Source organism: Puntigrus tetrazona, chromosome 19, assembly GCF_018831695.1.
Source record: "Puntigrus tetrazona isolate hp1 chromosome 19, ASM1883169v1, whole genome shotgun sequence".
NCBI lineage: Eukaryota > Metazoa > Chordata > Actinopteri > Cypriniformes > Cyprinidae > Puntigrus > Puntigrus tetrazona.
This window is the reverse complement of record NC_056717.1, coordinates 1,757,678-1,777,266: the sequence shown is the minus strand read 5'-3', so window position 1 is coordinate 1,777,266 and position 19,589 is coordinate 1,757,678. Positions and strand designations below refer to the sequence as shown.

The 19,589-nt window shown below is 35.7% G+C and overlaps 1 protein-coding gene across 3 annotated transcripts in view; it reads left to right on the top strand.

The window, feature by feature from the left end:
- The window catches only part of LOC122324230 (retinoic acid receptor beta-like), a 159,002-nt gene that overhangs the window by 86,731 nt on the left and 52,682 nt on the right, over positions 1-19,589 (top strand). For 2 of the 3 annotated variants that reach the window (XM_043218506.1, XM_043218504.1), the window contains one exon: positions 15,694-15,842. Coding sequence is in view for 2 of the 3 variants with exons in the window: in XM_043218504.1 (XP_043074439.1) it covers positions 15,694-15,842 (149 nt within the window). In the remaining variant the exon portion in view is untranslated. Of the gene's footprint in view, positions 1-1,260; positions 1,825-15,693; positions 15,843-19,589 lie in introns of those variants that run through there. The other variant, XM_043218505.1, reaches the window with a different exon arrangement.

The following is a 19,589-nucleotide window of genomic DNA, read 5'->3' as shown; positions in this document are numbered from 1 at the left end:
TTTTTCCCCATTCAGAACTATAGGGGTGATGCATCTTGGGTAATCAATAGTCTTTGACTACATCAACCCTATACCTAAACCTACCTCCTACAGGAAACTTTATGCATTTTCAGATTTTCAAAAAACATTATTTAGTATGTTTTTATGCCTTTTGAATTATGAGGACATTGGCAGTGTTCTCCTTCAAATTGTAATACCTTTGTCATGCCCATTTCATGAAACAAATAAACCCATAAACCACAATTGCCAAACCACACACACACACACACACGCAGAGATGTAAAAACTGACACACATGGCTAAAAACACAATTTTTCACTTTTTACTTAATGTGCCTAATGTGTAAAACAAGTCTATCCACAATATATATTGAAATATATTATATATTTTTAGGCTTTACTCAGAACTCATATGTAATATTTTGTGGCTTACCTAAAAACAAAATACAAAAAGTGCTTTATGTGATATTATCTAAGGGTGTGTTGACAATTGGCAGGTTTAATTCAAAAAGACCTCTGGTGTATGTGTACTGTTAGAGCGATTCAGAGAAGACTCTCAGAGAAGACTGTTATGTTAAGTTAAGGTTTATAGAATAATTTTACATAGTACGTTTTATGTTGTGAACCTACCAAATTAAAATGTTATAAGAAAAGACAAGTCCATTAATACTTTTAATGTTGGTCGCACTTTACCTGAGTACTGTACTTACACAGTAACTAGATGTGTATGTAGTATGTAACCACAAAAATCTTATGTACAGATGTGCTATAGATAATAGAATAATAGTGCTATAGAATAAGATGTAGGGATGGACTAGGATGGTAACAAATACATATTTTATTGTAAATATTAAATAAAAATGTCTGGATGACTCTTACTCTTTTAATACTGTATTTCCATACTAAGTAGGCTTGCTGCTTTGACAAAATTTGCCTTGTAACATATATGCGCGATATGCTTGACTTGGCTTGCTTTTTTGTATGTAGCCTACTTTTAAATAATATGTCTGTAATAAGCCTTTTTATGTGAGCTAAAGTGTAAGCTACTACTTTTAAAACTCATTTTATGTACTGCTCTCTTAACCCAACTGCAGTGAAGTTGTAACTCAGGAAAATATTAATGTGTAGGGAATATTCTTTCGAGGGAAAAGCTGTGTTGAGCTGTGTTTCTGCTCTCAGCCGCTCCTGCGTTGCGGAGCTGTGTGTGCGTGCGCGCGCGCGCGTGTGTGTGTGTGTGTGTGAATGCTGGTGATGTCACACTGGTGTGGGTCATTTGAAGGTTAGCAGCCTCGGAAGGGTTCACAGAAAGTTCACTCGCATATATTAGGCAACTCAATCTTTCATTGTGTAGGAATGAACTAGTAGGAAATGAGCTGCACGGAGGCAGGAGACGAAATCCGTCATTGCGCGTTTAAACGCGATATATATTTACAAATTCATCCCTCATTATAGAGGAGCGCTGTCGCTAACCGGAACGGGACACAACACCTAGCGGAACCGTGTTTATATCCGTTTAGCGTTCGTTTTTACTCTGAAAATTGCCAGTGAGGATCGGGATGGATCGCGTGTCTAGAGACTGTGTGGAAACGGAGAGAGATCCGCGGCTGCCCAGAGTTGATGGAGTTTCTGTGAACAAATGAAGGACGACCCGATTGAAATTTTATTCTTTTATTCTTCAGCGAAATAAAGTGCATGATGTTTGACTGTATGGATGTGTTATCGGGACACATGCTGGAGTTTTACTCGTCCAGTTCCTCGTCATGTATGTTACAGGAGAAAGCGCTCAAAGCGTGCTTCAGCTGGCAACACCGACGCACCAAACACTGTAGGTCTATACTTTTATTCCCTTATCACGGTGATGCATGTGCATAGCGCTTCATTCATGATAAATCAGCCTTTATTTCCCATCTGCAATTATTCACAACAACGGATTAATATTAAATATAAGTGCCAAAAGTGGCATGGTAATCTTGTGTACCAATGTATTTCAGCGGTATTAAGCTAGAGTACCATGGGATCTGATACAGTCACTGTAACAGCGATATTAGGTTTTGCTGATCACTTACCATGGTAATGCTATGTGTTAATCATTCAGTAACTTATACAGTATATACAGTATCAGTACCATGCTATTGCCATCTGATATCATCGATGTCATATTTTTGTCAGGGTTTGCTCTACACAAAGCACACACCTGACAAATTATGATACAATAGTATGATGAATTACAATATTACTAAAAACGTGAAAATGTAAAAAGCAGTCAAATGATTTTTTGGGGATACATACATTAATATGGCCACTATTCAAAACTACTGTATGTATAAAAGTCCCATGGTATTGCAGTTTCACTGCTACAGTACTTTTTGAGGTCATCCTTTGCATTACTGTAGGTGGTTTTGGAGCTGCTTGTAATTGCATGTTTTTGTTTTTACTAAAGTAATTATGGCTACACTTTATTTTAAGGTGTAGCCTAATTATACTTTTAAGGACAGAGTAATATTAATAAACTACATGTACGTGGTTAGGGTCCGGATTAGGGTTCGGCTTAATGTTACCTTCTTGTAATTATGCATAATTTATTATTATAATACTACGTACATGTAACATGTAACAAGGACAGCTTAAAATAAAGTGTTAGCTAAAGAGCTAATGAAAAATGTAGATATTGGGTATTATTTATAGCAAAAAAGGTTTTCAAATTCAACACGTACGTATCATAAAGCTTTCACTTTCTCCAAGTCCGAGTTGCTTTATGGTATGTAGCAATACATATGTTCAGAAATTTTTAGATGCGGCCGAACACTACATATCTGCACAGTGTGGGACCTGCTTCCTTTCGGTGATTTATGGTCAGTGCAGCAGCTTTAGGAATGTGCTCTGTAAACATTCATGACTTTGACACCCACCGGCCCAACTTACACAGAGATATACACAGAAAAGTCCCCTGAAACCAACTTTTTAAACACCAACTTCATTACTTTTTTTTTTTTTTTTTTTAAATCTGAGCTTGCTTGAGAACTCATTTATTGTGAAAGCACATGTCTGTTTGGTCTTTTACTGTCAAAAGCACTATTTATTTTTACGTCCTAATGACCCTCATGAAGATAGCACTGAGTGCACACTCACTGTCATTTCCCTGGCTATATTTGCTCGGTGGACACAAATCAAAGCAAAGTGGCCCTTATCGGACGGCCGCCGTCTGACGGTGTCAACAGCCCACTCAAGCTCTCTGAGATGCCTGTGTTCCTGCTGTACTAGGGCGATTACCGCAATCCATTCACTCAGTGTGACTGAATAACATTTGATTTACTGGATGACTTGCGTTATATAGTCTTCTTGAGCTCTGTCTTGAACTTTCCTCAGACCTGCTTGATCTTGACTGAGGTTAAAATGCAGCTGCAGTTAAATAAAACAAAATCGGTATCACACGGTGAAAACTGGCAGCATTTTCACACATCATTATGCCTTATGTATTTAGTTCAGCAGCCATGAGTAATTAAATTATTTTCTATAGTCCAACGGATTCTTTGGTATCCGCACAACCCAAATGTGTTTATTTGCATCTCAGTGATTTAGAAAATGATCGTCATTAGTGCGTATTGGTAAATTGCTCTGATAAAACAGCTTGTGTTCATCTGTGGTGCAATAAATTGAGAACGAGAACGAATTGGAGCAAAGATAATGAGGATGAGCTGTACTTTTTGTAATTCTATATTTTTCAAAGTAATATTTCATATTTTAACAGGTCTTGTTTTAACAGGTTCAGCTAAGTTATTTAAATTAATTTAAACAAAGGAATCATTTGCTGTATTAACTGTGATAAATGGAAAATGTGAGTTAGCTAAAAGCAGCTGCCCTCTCAGAACATATTTTGCAGTCATAAGAAATAGAATATAATAGTGATCACTATCTGCATAATTTCTCAATTGTTGTATTTTATTAGTGTATCGGTATTTCTTTTTTTTCATAGAGTGACATCCTGGCAGTGGAAGACAGCCCTTGTCATGTAAAACAGGGTTATTACTTAGTCTCTATAAGTCTCTATAAATGCAGTGATTATGTACATTCATTTGTTAAAACTGGTTTTGTGTCATAGCTCTTTTTCAGAGGCTGACAATGTACAGTTATACAATTTGATATGTATAGAAATGTAAAACATTTTTAATTTGCATGACATATATATATATATATATATATATATATATATATATATATATATATATATATATATATATATATATACATATACATATACATATATATGTGCATGCGTGTGTGTATGGCATGATCCATTTGTGCATTATTAACTAGGGTATTTGCATGCAATATTACATAGATATTTTTGTTATATACATCATTATTATGATAATTTATGTAAAACCTGTAATTGCGAATCGACGTTACAGTATATTTAGCATATCTGTAACTGCACAAGAAGCAAAAACAGTATGACTGTCCACCTTTTCCTTTTAATAAAGAATGTGTTGGGTTTTTTTCACCCTCTGAGATTTTTCCATTATGTGCATATTGTTGTGATAGCAGCATGTGGTTTGTTACAACCTGTACATATGCAACTAGACAAAAATACATCTTCCTATACACAGCACTACTTTTAAAAAGCACCAAATATCATATAAATTCCACTTGTCAGCAAGTTTTAACTGTATTGTGCAATAACATAGCAAATGACAAAATAAAAAAAAATGCTGTGTGGGAGTTTGAAGATGTGGACTTCACCGCTGTCAGTTTATTTGTCATAACCTAGTCCAAATCTTCTTTGTGTTCAAGTCAAGTAGATTTTCAAAACCTTTTCAATACCATTTAAGCAGTCCAACACAACAGATTTGTTCTGGGCTCCAAATGACAGTATTCCCAAAACACTAGTCTGTCATCAGAGCTGCTAGCTATGTTTGAACCCTTTAGCCTCAGCGTGTGAAAACATCATAAGAGGCATTTGGAAAGATTAGAGCAAGATATTTATACACCTCCCTCTATTATGCTAGTGTGATATGTGCTAATTACGACCACTGCTCACTCGCTTGCTCTGTCTTTCTCTCTCTTTAGCGCTTCACAGGCAGACTTGAAAGGCCATTGGCACAGTGTGCACGGCAAGCTAATTTTGTGCGTCTGTGATGTGACTCCTGTACGGAGGGAATAAAAAAGCTCTAAAACAACTTTGAAATGAGATGAAGCTGCATGTAATATATAGATGATGGGAGGGCCTGGCTGTTATGATCGCTCATACAGAGGGTTAGTGAGTGTGTGTGTGCGTGTGTGTGTAAGTCTAAGTCTAAAGTTTTGTATCAATTTCCTGTTAGTACACTCTATGAGGAATGTTAGGGTATAATATGTCACAGTTCATTTTATTTTGCTATCGTCACTTTGTGTAGCATTGCAGACGAGACGAGAGACGTGCAGATCCAGGTGCGAAGCTTTATTTAAAAACATGGTCAAAAACAGGCCGGGTCAGAACAATGACAAATAGGTTTGTGGGAGGAAACCAGAGAACAGTTCGACGGTCAGTCCATGGCAAATGTAATCCAAAGGGGCAAGACAGAGCAATAATCCAGGGGTGCAAGCAATAATCCAAATGGGGTACAAGCAATGTCCGAGACAGCAGGCAAAGAGTAAATCCAGAAACTAGGCAGAGATCAGAACACGAAACAAGAAAAAACTATAAAACTTGGAAACAGGGAATGGCTTTCGTAAAAGTAGCTCTAGGAGAGGGATGAATACTAAACAATACTTTAGTTTGTAACTACTATTTAAGGTGTGAGAGTGATTAAATCCAGGTGAGTGTGTGATGAGTGCAGTCAGGTATGTTTGTGTCATCAGTGGTGTGAAATACATTTTTTAATTTTTCATTTATTTTAATTTCATTAAAATGAATGTATGTGTAATGAAAAGTGCTAGTCAACCACCCTGTGGTGTAAATCAAAATACAAATATTCGTAGACCAGAGTTGACATGAAAATGTCAACTACCTATTTGCAGAATAATCTTACAAGGTGTAACCATTTTGTTGTGTCTTAAATAGAGTATGCCAAGATTGTCTTCGTCTCCTATGTGCAGCCTATAGCTGCTCATTGTTTCAAAAAGCTTTTAAAGGGTTAAAATGAAACCTTCCACCTCTCTCTGTTTTAACATCATTCATCCTTTTTTCATCTTTCTTTTTGTTTTATGTTTTTCCAGCAAAACCCATCTCAGTGTTTATTTTATAGTTTATTTACTAGTGTCTTTGAAGGTTTGTGCACCTGCTGAGCTGAAGGATGGAGTAAGTGGATGGGCTTTGAATCTGACACACTGCAGTTCTGATTGGGCCATGAAGAGTAATCGGAAAAGTAGCAGACAATTCATAGATGGAGCATTCTTAAAGCTGCTGACTGATCTCATGGTATTTGATGGTACTGAGTGGTCTGGTGGTATTTGATAGGAAGGGGACATTTAAAGCAGTTTTGGTGAACTATAGTGCAGAATTTTAATTGCATTATATATCAATTTTAAACAAAATTTGTAATTAATTGATTAATCAATTTTTAGGGCCCCAATTTATATTCTTGTTACATGTAGTCAGAAGGGAAGAAGAGCCTGTTTCATTCTTACTTTTGTAATCCATGAAAACGTGCACTTATATTAATGTCAGCCTATATAATATGATACACAGTGTTGACAAACATGCAAATAAGACAATTGATCAGGGTTTAGGAATGTACAGTGTGAAACACCAGTTTATGAATACCAGGATTAATTGTTAACCCTGGGTAAATAGCAGTCTGAGATGTAAAGCAAGATAACCTAGGAATACATTTACCCAAGGTTTAGAATGACCCAGGGTTAAATATTTCAAGTGCATGTGTTTGTATGTGTGGTTAAACATACAAAATGCAAAATAAAATACTTGTTGTGTTTCAAGAGCGTGACTTGAAGCCCAGGACACCATAGATCTCTATGATATGGTCTCTAGAAATAGTTTAGACGTTCCTTGTGGTCTTTATTGTTCGCAAGATAAAAAGTCTAATTGCTTAGAGTTAAAGCACACCATCACAAGACACCTGCTAACAAAAACTGTATTTTGTTTTCAGTTATTTCCAATATCGAACAAACACTACTAAATATATTTGGGAGAATAGCTGTGCTGTTTAAGCTATGATCACATAACTGTATAAAGAGTTTAGACTTGAGGAACTTTCTATCCGGGACGAACAGGAAATGCCTGTCAGTCCTCTTGTTGTCCCTATCTCTCTTCTCTCTCACGCACGCACTCGTACTCTGTCCCCGTTTTCTTTGTTTCCATGTGGCTAGACTGTGTTTATTTCTTTTCTTTTATTATTATTATTTTCATTCAGTTTTGTAAAGAAGCTCATGGTTTCTGGTGAGTTACCACTAAGGAAACATTTGTTTGTTTGCTGTACAGAACAAGAGGCATAGTTACAGAGGCACATGATTTTTCCTAGACTTTATTTACATTTTAGGTTCACCTAAAGTTATTTTGATGCATTGTCACCAGATTAATGTGTAAAGAGTAAAAGTATGAGATTAAAAATAATATTAATTTGGACATTTTACTTCTTATTGGTAGTTAAAATAATAGTACAATAGTAGTAGTACACTAGCAAAATAGTAATATATTTCAAAATTATTACAATTTATTTCTAGGTGTTCTTGTTACAGTGTGATTATACATTTAAGTACAGAGTAATATTAATTAACTGCAAGTACGTTCTATATGGTTGGGGTGAGAATGAGGTTCGTTTTACATGCATGTAATTATACATAATTGTTATTATGATAGAAAGTACATGTAACAAGGACACTGTAAAATAAAATATTACCGTTATATTAGTATTACTGTTTGTCCTGCAGAACCATTTTATGCTATTGGGATATTCCAATACCAGGATTCCATTCAGGATTGAACAGAAATTGTTCTCTTGTTTTGTATCATGCTTTTAAATGTAAAGTCGGCAGCACTAAACCTGAAAGTTTAAAAAAACCTTTGCGTATTGTATGATGTTTCAAGCACACATGCTGTAATTGACTTTTGGATCCACTACAGGATTGGTAGGATTCTGCAGAATTGTTGTTCTCATTCCCATTCTCTCTCTCTTTCAAGCCTTCCGCGGCAGTCGACCGTTCATACCTGTCTCTGGGTTGACTGTGTTCATCAGCAGTGCTGTTTTCAGTTTGTTTTCCCCCCATTGAGTGAATAGTCTGGAATGGGTGTGAGAGTTTCCTGTTTGACCCTGCGGTGGGTTCAGCCAGAGGCTAAGAGTTCACTGAGACAAGCCATGAGACTTTCTCTAACAGCAGAGCTCACCGTTTCTGCTGCCCTCTCTCTGGCCTGTCTGTCATTGTCCTTTACTCATCTACTGGCTGCTCTGTGCATGTTAGCATGCGGGAAGTCGCCCGGCCACTTCGGTGAGATTTAATCGCCCAGAAAATGGAGAGAGGTTCCTATGCACCTCATGTGGTGAATGCAGCCTGCCACTAGAAAGAGTAAATGGAAAAGCCTTTATGTGCCTCATGTGTCCGCAGGTGGCCTCTCGTCTCTGCATTGCGTTTCAAATAAACAGTAATGAGTGAAATGTAAGAATGATTATTTATATTCTGCAGATGTCATCTTTCGTCTTCTCTCTGGTGTAATAACCCAGTGTTAAAATGGAAGAATGGTATTTTTGCCTACAGTTATACAATTATGATTTTTTTTTATAAATGTGCTGTCATGAGGCTCCATGGTGGCTTAGTGCCTTCTCTAGTGATATGTCGATATCAAATTTTCATGTTGCGATTAATTGCTAATGCTTTTATCAGGGTATACGGTGTTATCACAGTATTGTTACAAAAAAGATATGAAAAAATATAGTACAGCAGGTATAATAAAAAATGTACATTTAAGTACAATAAAGGAATGCACAAAAATGTATAAAGGTAACAATTTTTCAAAGATTAAAATGCAAAAGAATTATAAAGACTAATAGGTATCACTTTACAACCAGATTGCATTGAGTATTTGGTGCTCTGATGAATACAGACATCCAAATGGCTATTTAAATCATTTAAACACATTTAAGAAAGAGAAAGCTGTTATGGGGCTTCCGTGGTAACGGCTGCATTTCTGCTGTTCAGCACCATATGCTGTCAGAGAGTGAACGTGTTTTCATCCAGAGTGTCTCTCATGTGCTTCTCATCGGTTGCTTGTTTACATCAGAGCAAGCATGCATCTTTGACACAGCATACAGCGAAGAGTTTGTCATAAAAAGCATTCAAAATTCTGAATAACTTGTAATAAATCGAATTTTTGTTTATTTATAGCTATTAAACATTTTAAGAAAGTCTTAGTCCCCCTGTTACAAGCAGATGTCATATCAATATTCAAGGTTGTCTTTATTGATTAAAGCAGATTAGCAAATATTATGAGTACTGACATGGATACCACGAGTGACTCTGTTCTCCAGATGGAAACCATTGTTTTCTACCACAAGCTGCGGCACTAATAGTCTTGACTCAAATGAAAACAAAATGTCAAGCTGCCCTCATTAATTTAATCAGGCTATCCTCACTAGAGCGTCACTGGGGAGGTGCACGAGTGAGAAATGAGATCAATAAGAGTCATTCGTCTGTCCAAACAACCAGATCAAGCACTCAGAGAGAGACTTCAGCTGTACACAATCAATGTGTACTTAAACAGAGACTGTAGCTGGATTTATCTATCCTGCACATCTGGTCTAGTGAAAAGTCTGGAAATGTGTTGATGGAGTTCTGATTGCTGTCTGTTCCATTTCTTCTCAAAAATGTTCATTATTATTATTATTATCATCCTCATTTATTCAGTCTGATGTAATGATGGAGGATAAGAGATTTCTTGTATCAATAGATGAGCATGGTATGAGCACTGTCGCAATTAATTTCTGTCTCTTTTTTAGCATGCTAATGTACACGGCAATGTTAAAGTCAGCATGAAACAGAATGTGCTGCAGACTTCATAGTATTGTTACATATTTCAAACTGAAACTGTTGTTGAAACCAGTGGTTTAAGGCGCATGTTTAAGAATATTTTGCCCAAACCATCAAAAAGACAGAATGCCTTTCCAGAGCATAAACAAACATTCAGATTTTAAATAAAGATTGTCTTGATAATCTTTATTCAAAATCTGAACATTTACTTCCACTAGCAATGTGTGAATGAAGTAAATAGTGCACATTTTGATTTCATTAGGAATTTAATGGTTTTGGTGGAGTAGATTTGCTAAGTTGCTGCTGCAGAACAAGTACTGAGATTTGCTATTGCCAGTACATCCTCAACATGCTGTGAGCATGTAAGAAATACTGCTTCTGCACATATAACATATATAAAATAAGCCCTGTATATAACATACATAAAATCACCCCGTAACAGATCTATACAGGTGGAGCTAGGGAAGGTGAATGGTTCCTGAGGTGTTTTGCAACTGCTACCGCAAGCGCTGGCCAAGTATTTGAATGTCAGCTCATTAGCTGCTCATACGCAAAGAAACCCAACAAACTGTGGCATGTGAATACTAGTGTGATAAGTTGAGCAAACGTTCCGAAGTCATGTGTCATTGTCTCTAGAAAATCCACTGTACTTTTAAACCTGGTGTATCGTGATAAATGGAAGAACTGGCCTTGTTAAGTTTGAATGGAGTTTCCTCATCTCCTTCATTCAGAATTCTTGGCTGCATGCATAGGCCTTGGACATGAATTCAGATTTCATCCCATATGTTGAGTAGCACTGACCAACACCCTTAGCAACATAATCAATAATGCAGTGTAATAATACAGTGTTTCGAAAATGTAAATGTTTGTTATTTACTTAATGAAGTATGAGTTACCCTTGCTGGTGTTATATTGCATCTTTCATCTTTAATTTTGAGACCACGCTCTTCCCAGTCTAATAAATTGTTATTTTGTTATTGTCATTTGAAGAAATGTTGATGTGTGTGCATGTCTGTGTCAAAGCCTGCAGTTTCTGATGTGAGAAGGGAATATTACTGCATCTATTAGATTTGAGTTTCATGTGTGGTTTTATATGCCCATATGTCCATCAGTTTACACTGTAATGACGCAATCTCATGCTATGCTGCGAATGGGTCTGTCTTAAAACAAAAAGATATGGTCATGTTGAGAGATAAGGAGATGTATGTGTGAGAGAAAATATCATATATGTTGTTAAAAAATAAATGATGCAGCGAATGATAAGCTATTCTCTGCAACTCTCTGTTTTTATTTAAGCTTCATTAAGTGAGAGGAATGCTCCGGAACATTCTTCTACTGTTTACTGTGGCTGTCAGGAATTATTTTTGTTGCTGTCAGGAAACAAATTTGCTTCAAAAAAGTAACATTTCAATACATGTATTATTGGATAATATTTTTTTATTGTGGTAACCGTTTTATAGAAGCAGTATAGTACGAAAGACAGTGCTGTATCATGAATAAATCACGGCTGAAGGGCATTGTTAGGTACAATGTGATGCAGATTTATTCACAATAAAGCACAGCCTCTTGTACCTTATTGCTTACATATCATTAAACACAACAGTATGGTCTGTGGGTTTGGTCTACACAATAGCCCTAAAAAAACGTATCTCCTGTGTTTTTGGAGGTTCGTTTGAAGGGTCCAGACCACTCTTGTCAACAGCTGACATCCCTAAACTTTAGAAAGTTTTTTTACGTTTTAAGCCTGTACAAAAAAAAAGACTTTTATAAATCACTCATCTGTTTTCCCAAAGAAAACCAATCTCTTTGTTTTGCAGGTTGTCAAGTATAAAGAGCATTTTAAAGTAAAAGAGCTTCATACTTCTAAACTGCTGAATCAAATGCAAACACATACCTGGTCAAGGTCTCTCAGAAAATTAACCATTTTAAGCCTAAGGCTAATTCAGCTTGTTATTTTACACACATATAAACACAACTACACAACACAGCGTTCTTCGCTTGAGGAATCAATCTCATTCACAGACAATAAGCGTTTTCTCTTTATTCCGTTACTCTCTCAAACAAGACAGTCGTTTGTCCTCAGTAATGTTGTTTACTAAACTGATGTGCTCACAAGTGCGTTAAAAAATCAATTCGAGTAAGTCTTGCTGCTTTGGATCAGAGACATAGAGCCTGCTGTTTGATTTGTGGTTATCAAGCATGAGCTATTATTCCATCAAGTTACGGTAGATTGAAATCGGTCTATCTTGTCCTATAAACTTTAATAATTCAGAAACATAGCTGTTAGCTACGGCTGGGCAATATATTAAATATTTATAGAGTATTTGCAATGATTTTGTTGCTTTTGAATCATTGTAGGCAGCGGGGACTATTTGTTCAGTTTCCTATATTTATGTTTATTAAAACATTTTAGTTGCAATACTTAGCTTATTTGTTATTGTTTCAATATCACACTCAAAACATATTCTGATGCCTTCTTTTTGTTGCAAACATATGCTGTAATGTTTTGAGCTATGTTAATAATGCTTAAACCAATTAAATACAGATATTGCATTGCCAGTGCAAGACTGTGACTTTTAAAATTTAGCTCAGGCTTTTGACATACTGCATCACCTATGACCGAAAACCCATTTCTGAGCAAATACAGAATTATTAATGTATCTATCAGATGGCTGAAAAATATTGAGATACATAACAGATTTCTGAATTGATTTTGAATCAGATTTTGAATATGAAGTTTTGAATTAGAAACATAGTTAATTGATTATACTGTGGTGAAGTGCTGTAATCTGATCAGCAGATCTGCATGTAGTGAAGCACAGAACATGACTACTGACGCTGTGGGCTGATCCATTGATACTGACTGCATGGACTGCTGGTGTGTGGTTGACTCAAGATACTTGAAGCTATGTGTCTACCCTCGTGAAAAAGAAGTACACCGAGCCTTTTGACAAGAGACAAGGCTTTAAAAGCTGATCAAAGATGATTGTGGTTACACACATCTTCCTAAACTGTATTTTAAATGTAAGAGCTATGATTGATGCAATACCAATATAAAACAATAAGCTGACTAGGCTGTCTAAAAGGTGGAAATTAATCTGAACGGCATCGGCATTGAGCCTTTTAACAAGAGAAAGGCTTCAATGGTTAACCAAAGCTAACAATTCTGGTTACATACATCTTTCTGAACTATATTTTAAAGGCTTAAGAGCTATAGGTGATGCAATATAAAAAAAATTATCTGATTAGGCTGTCTAATAGGCAAAAATTGGCCTATAATCTGCTCACAACAAAACAGGCCTACTCAAATGTATCTAACCTAAATATTGGAGAACATGCTGCTTGACGAGGTGGAGTTACGAGACTTCTCAGACAGTTTAATTGTCTATTGGAGTTAAGAGATATGCTCTCAAACTATTTTCAACACTTTAGATTGGTTAATACTTAACAGACCCACATGGAGACTGACCAATAGCATCAATTTGTGAAGAAAATATGAAATTTACAAAATTTTGACATAGGAGGTTTCCACCCAAAAGCGACGATATACTCTTTTGAACTTTGAGGGTGAGTAAATGATGACACAATTGTCATTTTTGCATGGGTGAACTGTACCTTTAATTAATTATTGTATTAATTTTATTAGTATTACTATGCAAATAATAAAATATTTCTTTAGTGAAATGATACTCTAAATGATCATCTAAAACTGCCAATAGGTGGTAGTAAATGTGTTAATGATTAAGTTGTTGTGTTATTTATTTGATTCATTTAAATGGCAGATTCCAGGAGTGTTTCAAGACCTTTTTAGGGTTTTTTTTTCGTCTCAGCCATGCTAAAACTATAATCAGTTCTCTAAAGGATCAGGCCAGTGTTGCTTCATCAAGAAAGTTTGTCATTCTCGCTGGTTTATTGATGTCACACGCTGTAATAGAACGTTAATGTGCACACCCATTTCAATGAAGCGTGCACAAGCCACTGCACAGACCGGGCCCCAGCCTTGTCTCATTAAAGTGCATTTCAATGGCACAATTTTCTATTTGGTGTGCTTATGATACGCACATTCCCCACACCTCTAAGCCATTGCATCTCATATGCAACAGAACATCGTGCAATTGAAACACTTTCATGAAATCGGATCGTCCACTTTCGCATTTTTCAGAGCAAATAAGCAAATACACAACACATATCACACAACAAATACGCATTTGCTGTCAAAATGTTTTTCTTGACAAAAATTCATGTAAATGCAGTCGGCAATGTCTTAAATAAACAAAGAGTTAAAAAGTGTACAATGTGTGTCAGTATAACGGATCCATATTTGGTTAATAATGGTAATCAAGAAATCAAAATCACTCTACAACATCTGTAACTTTACAGTTACGATACAGTTTTCAAAAGCACTGTAAAATACTTTTTATTTAGGTAATTTGTATCTAATCTCTCTTTGAGGGCTAAGCCCCCCTAAAAACAAAATCCTACAACTTGCCCTGGCAGATTCATTCAGTAGTGAAGTAAAGAATTCATTTTGAATGGTCCATTGAATCGGTAGACTTGCTCAAAGGAAGCGGATCATCATCATCAGACCGATCGGTGTGTGTGACATCAAAGTACTTTAATTTCATACACCAATCGGTCACTGTATGTTGGTCGAGGATGAACAGTTCTGCCTTGTCTTCATATTCTCCTTGACAAAATTGACCAAAACAAACAACATAACACAACATTAACTTCATTAACTTCAAAACTCAACATTTTGCCCCATATCTTGACTTTTAGGGACATATTTACAGTGTTCTCTGGACTCCATCATTCAGTGAGTTGTTGCACTGCTTCATATTTGTTATCAATGAAATGTCGGCTAGGTCTGGGGCAGGGTATGTGCATTATATGCATTAATTTTAATGTGTTATTTTCCACCACAATTAATTAATTGAATTAATGTGTTAAATTACCAGCCCTAATCCATATTTATATAATTCAATTTAGCTGAATTTTAGAGTGAGGTTTTCTTTTGTGACCCACTGTAAGTACACCTTAGGTTAGTCAAAATAAAAGTTCACAAAATACAATCTATATAAATGTTATTTATTGTATTGTCAATCATTAGTAAGCCAATTCAATTCAATTAGCCAGCATGATTTAAATTTGACCATTTAAATCATGACCATGTGAAAATAGAAAGACAAAATTCAGCTATCTATCTATCTATCCTTTGGACGTGTAGCATTGTAGCTTAATTTTGGGAAGAAATCTGAGGATGCATTAAATTTGCATTATCCTTTCCGTTAAAGGCAAATTTAAGTGTCTGTGGAGATCATTCCAAGTAAGTGACTTATGAAGTTTAAGCATAATTATTTAAGATAGCATGAAACCTTATAAAGCTGTTGATGCTGCTCATTGAGCTGTATGTTAGAATAAGTCTTGCAAGGTAGAGTTTAAACCAAGCTTTTTTTCAGATTCTAGTCAACTGTATGCCTACAGTAAATTTACGTTTACATGCTTGCCATACTGTACATCCAAACGACAAACAGGTATTGGTTACATAGGTCAAACATTTTTCTTGTTGTTCCTGCTGTTTTTATTGTATGTATTCATTGCTTTTCGCAGCTAAATCAGATCTTAAGACAACTGCTCACAAGTCTTAAGCTCATCTGATGTCAGGTATTTTTCTCAGACCTGTGTATTCATCTCAGTCATCATCAGTTATGTTTCTTGTCTCTTTTTACCCCTACAGCCATTGAGACTCAGAGCACCAGTTCAGAGGAATTGGTCCCCAGTCCTCCATCACCTCTACCCCCTCCTCGTGTCTACAAACCCTGCTTCGTCTGCCAGGACAAGTCCTCGGGGTACCACTATGGTGTCAGTGCCTGTGAAGGCTGCAAGGTAAACAGGCTATTCATCCCTTCATCCCACCAAATGGAAGACATTCAATAAATATTCAGGTTTTCTCCCCTGCACGGTTTAGTCCCCTGGCCCCAGGTCTGCCTCCTAAACAAAATAAGGTTCAAACCCATTTGTGTTTAATTATTTACAGTGAGTGCTGTAGAATTTCAGCCTAAGCTAAATGATGTTCTTTAATTCCAGTTTGAGGATTAATTCGGGTTTCACAGGTTCTTATATATATATATCTCAATGCATTTATATTCTACATTCTACATTCTGATTGGGATTGACAGGTGTGAATCTCAAAATCCTCAAACAGCATTCTCAAATAGAGGCTTGAATACATGTCTGTCTGGCTTGAAATCAAGTCTGTAGTCTATTCATGACCTTAACTGGTAACAAATAGTAACAAAAAATCAAGAAAGATGATGCCGATAAAATTGTAAAGATTTATCACACTTGACATGATAGGAGTCCAACTAAAGCATAGGTTTCTCTGTCAAATTCCAGCTTACTGACAGTAGCTTTTGTAATGTAATGGGGTGGGCAAAAAAAGTAAACCTCAGATGGCTTATGGCAGGCTTCATTGCACAGAATTTGTGCTGTGAGACACCTGAGCATTGCTTGACACTGTGCTTAGACTCCCCATTATTTCAGTGTTTTACTTTAGATATGCTTCAATTTCTGCCATTTGGAATGCAGTACATATTAAATGCACAAAATTCACATACTGACATACATTTCTGACTATTTCTGACACTGGGATTTTGGTTAAGATGTAAAGTTGTAAAGATTTGCACAGCAGAAGAATGTATTAGGAAAAAAGTATCTCACCACCTTGCATTTTGAGAACGATGAACTTGAACCCTTGCAGGAAGGCGGGGCTTATAGGAGAAACAATATTGTAAATTATGTGGAAAATAATGTTTTTTTTTACAAATACACTACATTACACCAAATACACAAAATAATGTGCTTTTTAGCAACATCATATGACTTGTTTAATATATTCTTTGCAAGTACTAATAGACAGCCAATGTACTAATAATAATAGTTTAAAAATCAAAATCAAATGTAATTCTTTATTTTGTACTCTTTTGTCAATTGTATTTCTATTGTTTTAGGATTTAAAAAAAACATTTTATGTAAAGCACCTTCAAATACCAATAGAAATATATACCAATAGAAATAAACCTACCTTGACACTGTCTGTCATATCACATCACAAACTTGTGTCACACAAACAAAAGCAGCACTTATCTCCATTATTGGGGAGAAATGACTTCTAAGAATTTCAGTGTTTGTGTTAATATTGTTCAGCAGCATTTATCTTGTAGAATTATCTTTTTCTGTAAGTCAAATAATATATAGGTAACATTTGAACTGTCTGAATAAACAAATATTTCAGATGCCATATCCACTCCTATTAGTAATAATAAAAAAGAGATCAAAATTGACAGATTGAATACTAATTAATTTATCTCAGTAACCTGGTCTTATTAGACAGAAAAAGACTATTAAAATAAAATAACTTATTAAATAGTTATTAAAATAGTTATTTTAATAGTTATTAAAATAGCTATTAAAAATGCCAAAATCAAAACATGAGAAAGTCAACAGAACAAGGATGCAACAAACTGTAGGATCTAAACCAAAACACATTTAATCATAAACTGAAAGAACCAAAGATGAGAGAATCCTATAAATATGCAGAATAACAAGCAACAAAACTGTAACCAGGGAAACAAATGTCATGAAGGCAACGAAAGAAAATGTGAAAACAAATATTGTCCCTCCAGTTTTTTGTGATTCCACAATTGCTAATTTCAGTGCAAAATGATCATCAATGGAATTTTTTGAACCGATCCTTATTTCACTGTAAAATAGTAGCAAATATTAGGGTCTGAAATTAACTATCTAACTGAATTTTGGAATGCATTGGAAGTAAACATGTGCGACTTACAGTATGAACCTGTCTGTCCACTGAACACAAGAAAGCAAAAGTGATTATTATTTGGTCTCTACTGGTCTCATGGCATAAACTTTTTACAGAGACTCAAAATACCTACTTACAAGTATATATCACTACGGTTTCCAAAAGTTTTGATTAATAAACATTAATCAAAAATTAAACATTTCTCTTTGAAACTGCTGAGAAACATGCAGTAAGGTATGTAAAAACAGTGCTGCACAAAAAGTGCACAGAGGTACATATTTTAATGAGACCAAGTTGTATCCTATACTATGTAGCCTATGTTCATGATATACTAGCCTATACTATGTAACCATGTTTTGAGAGGTGATCTAAATATTTCTGGCTGGAAAATTGACAGGCTTGTCCTGCAGTTCTATGGGTGTACTGAAAGCTATGAATTGCATTCGTAAGCACAACAGAATGATGTGTGATTGGTTACAATGCTCAGCGGTGTACAAACACAGCTGTCTCTGGCTCAGCACCAGTCAGCGAACACAGATTTGAATTCAGCAGCTGGTGATGTTATTCTGTTTGTGTTTTGCAGGACAAACTGCACGTTCCACGTTCCAAAAAAATTACTGTTGAAATGCTTTAAAGCAAATATTTTTATTTTCCTGTTTAATGCACTGTATAAATAAAGGTGACTTGAACCCTGTGATGGACTAGCTGTTTAGGATGCTTTAATAGGACAAGCACATAATCAGTAGATATAGATTTATCAAAATAATGATTAACATTACGAAAAAAATGAAAATGATTAACATAAGCAGTTATTAGACTTATTAGACTACATATCGATATTGACAGTCATCCTGTGCCGTGTGACAAGAGAAAAGGAGAAGATAAATAGCATATCTAGGCCACATTGCCTTTGAATGGGTGACATTAACAGCTTCAAAGGATCAGAATAAGAATTATAGGATCTTTCAGTGTCATTTAGAGTATATGTCCCACTGGGCACTGCGCCATTGTAAGGAACTTGTTCTGAGGATGAACTTCATGAAATAATAGGCGAGTCAAGGGTCTCTATAGCCAGGCTCTATAGCCAAAGGGTCTAAAATAACACCACACATATACTGTTTTTTTCTTTTTTTTGTATCATAACTTCCATAGTCAAAATGATTTTATACTGTACTAACTATATTCTATAACCCTACCCCCATACCTTCAGAGAAAATGCTGCATTTTCACATTTCACATATTTAGCATAATTTTAAAACTTTATTCCTCATGGGAAAACGTGTCAGAACCACACACACTTTTCAAATATAAAGAACCATGTTTTACTGCTGTCAAAAATGGTTAATTATACGATGTTCGAATGTGTGTCTGACTGTCACAGTATGATCTAGTGAGGAGCACATAAAGGTGACAAAAATAGTCTTTTAATAAATCCACAGAGAGCAATACAACATGACGAGTAGTAGCAAATCACATAACATTGACGAGACTGGACAAACTTATAAAGGGGTGATAATGACTTAATTAAACGACGTGCATCTGAACCAAGTGAAACAATCGACAGGAGACAGAAACCAGGTCACACAGAGAGCACATAGGGAATGAAAAAACAACAGAAATGTCATTACACTGACATGGGAAACTCGCATTTTTTGCATTTGGATGCTGTTGTGGTCTGGACAGTCAAAAAGACACAGAAATATATAACCGCACAAGAAATATTACAGACACACTACTACATAATGCACTAGATTTGAAGCCTGCGGCGAATATGTAGACAATAAGATAGAATGTCACTCTCCAAGGTTATT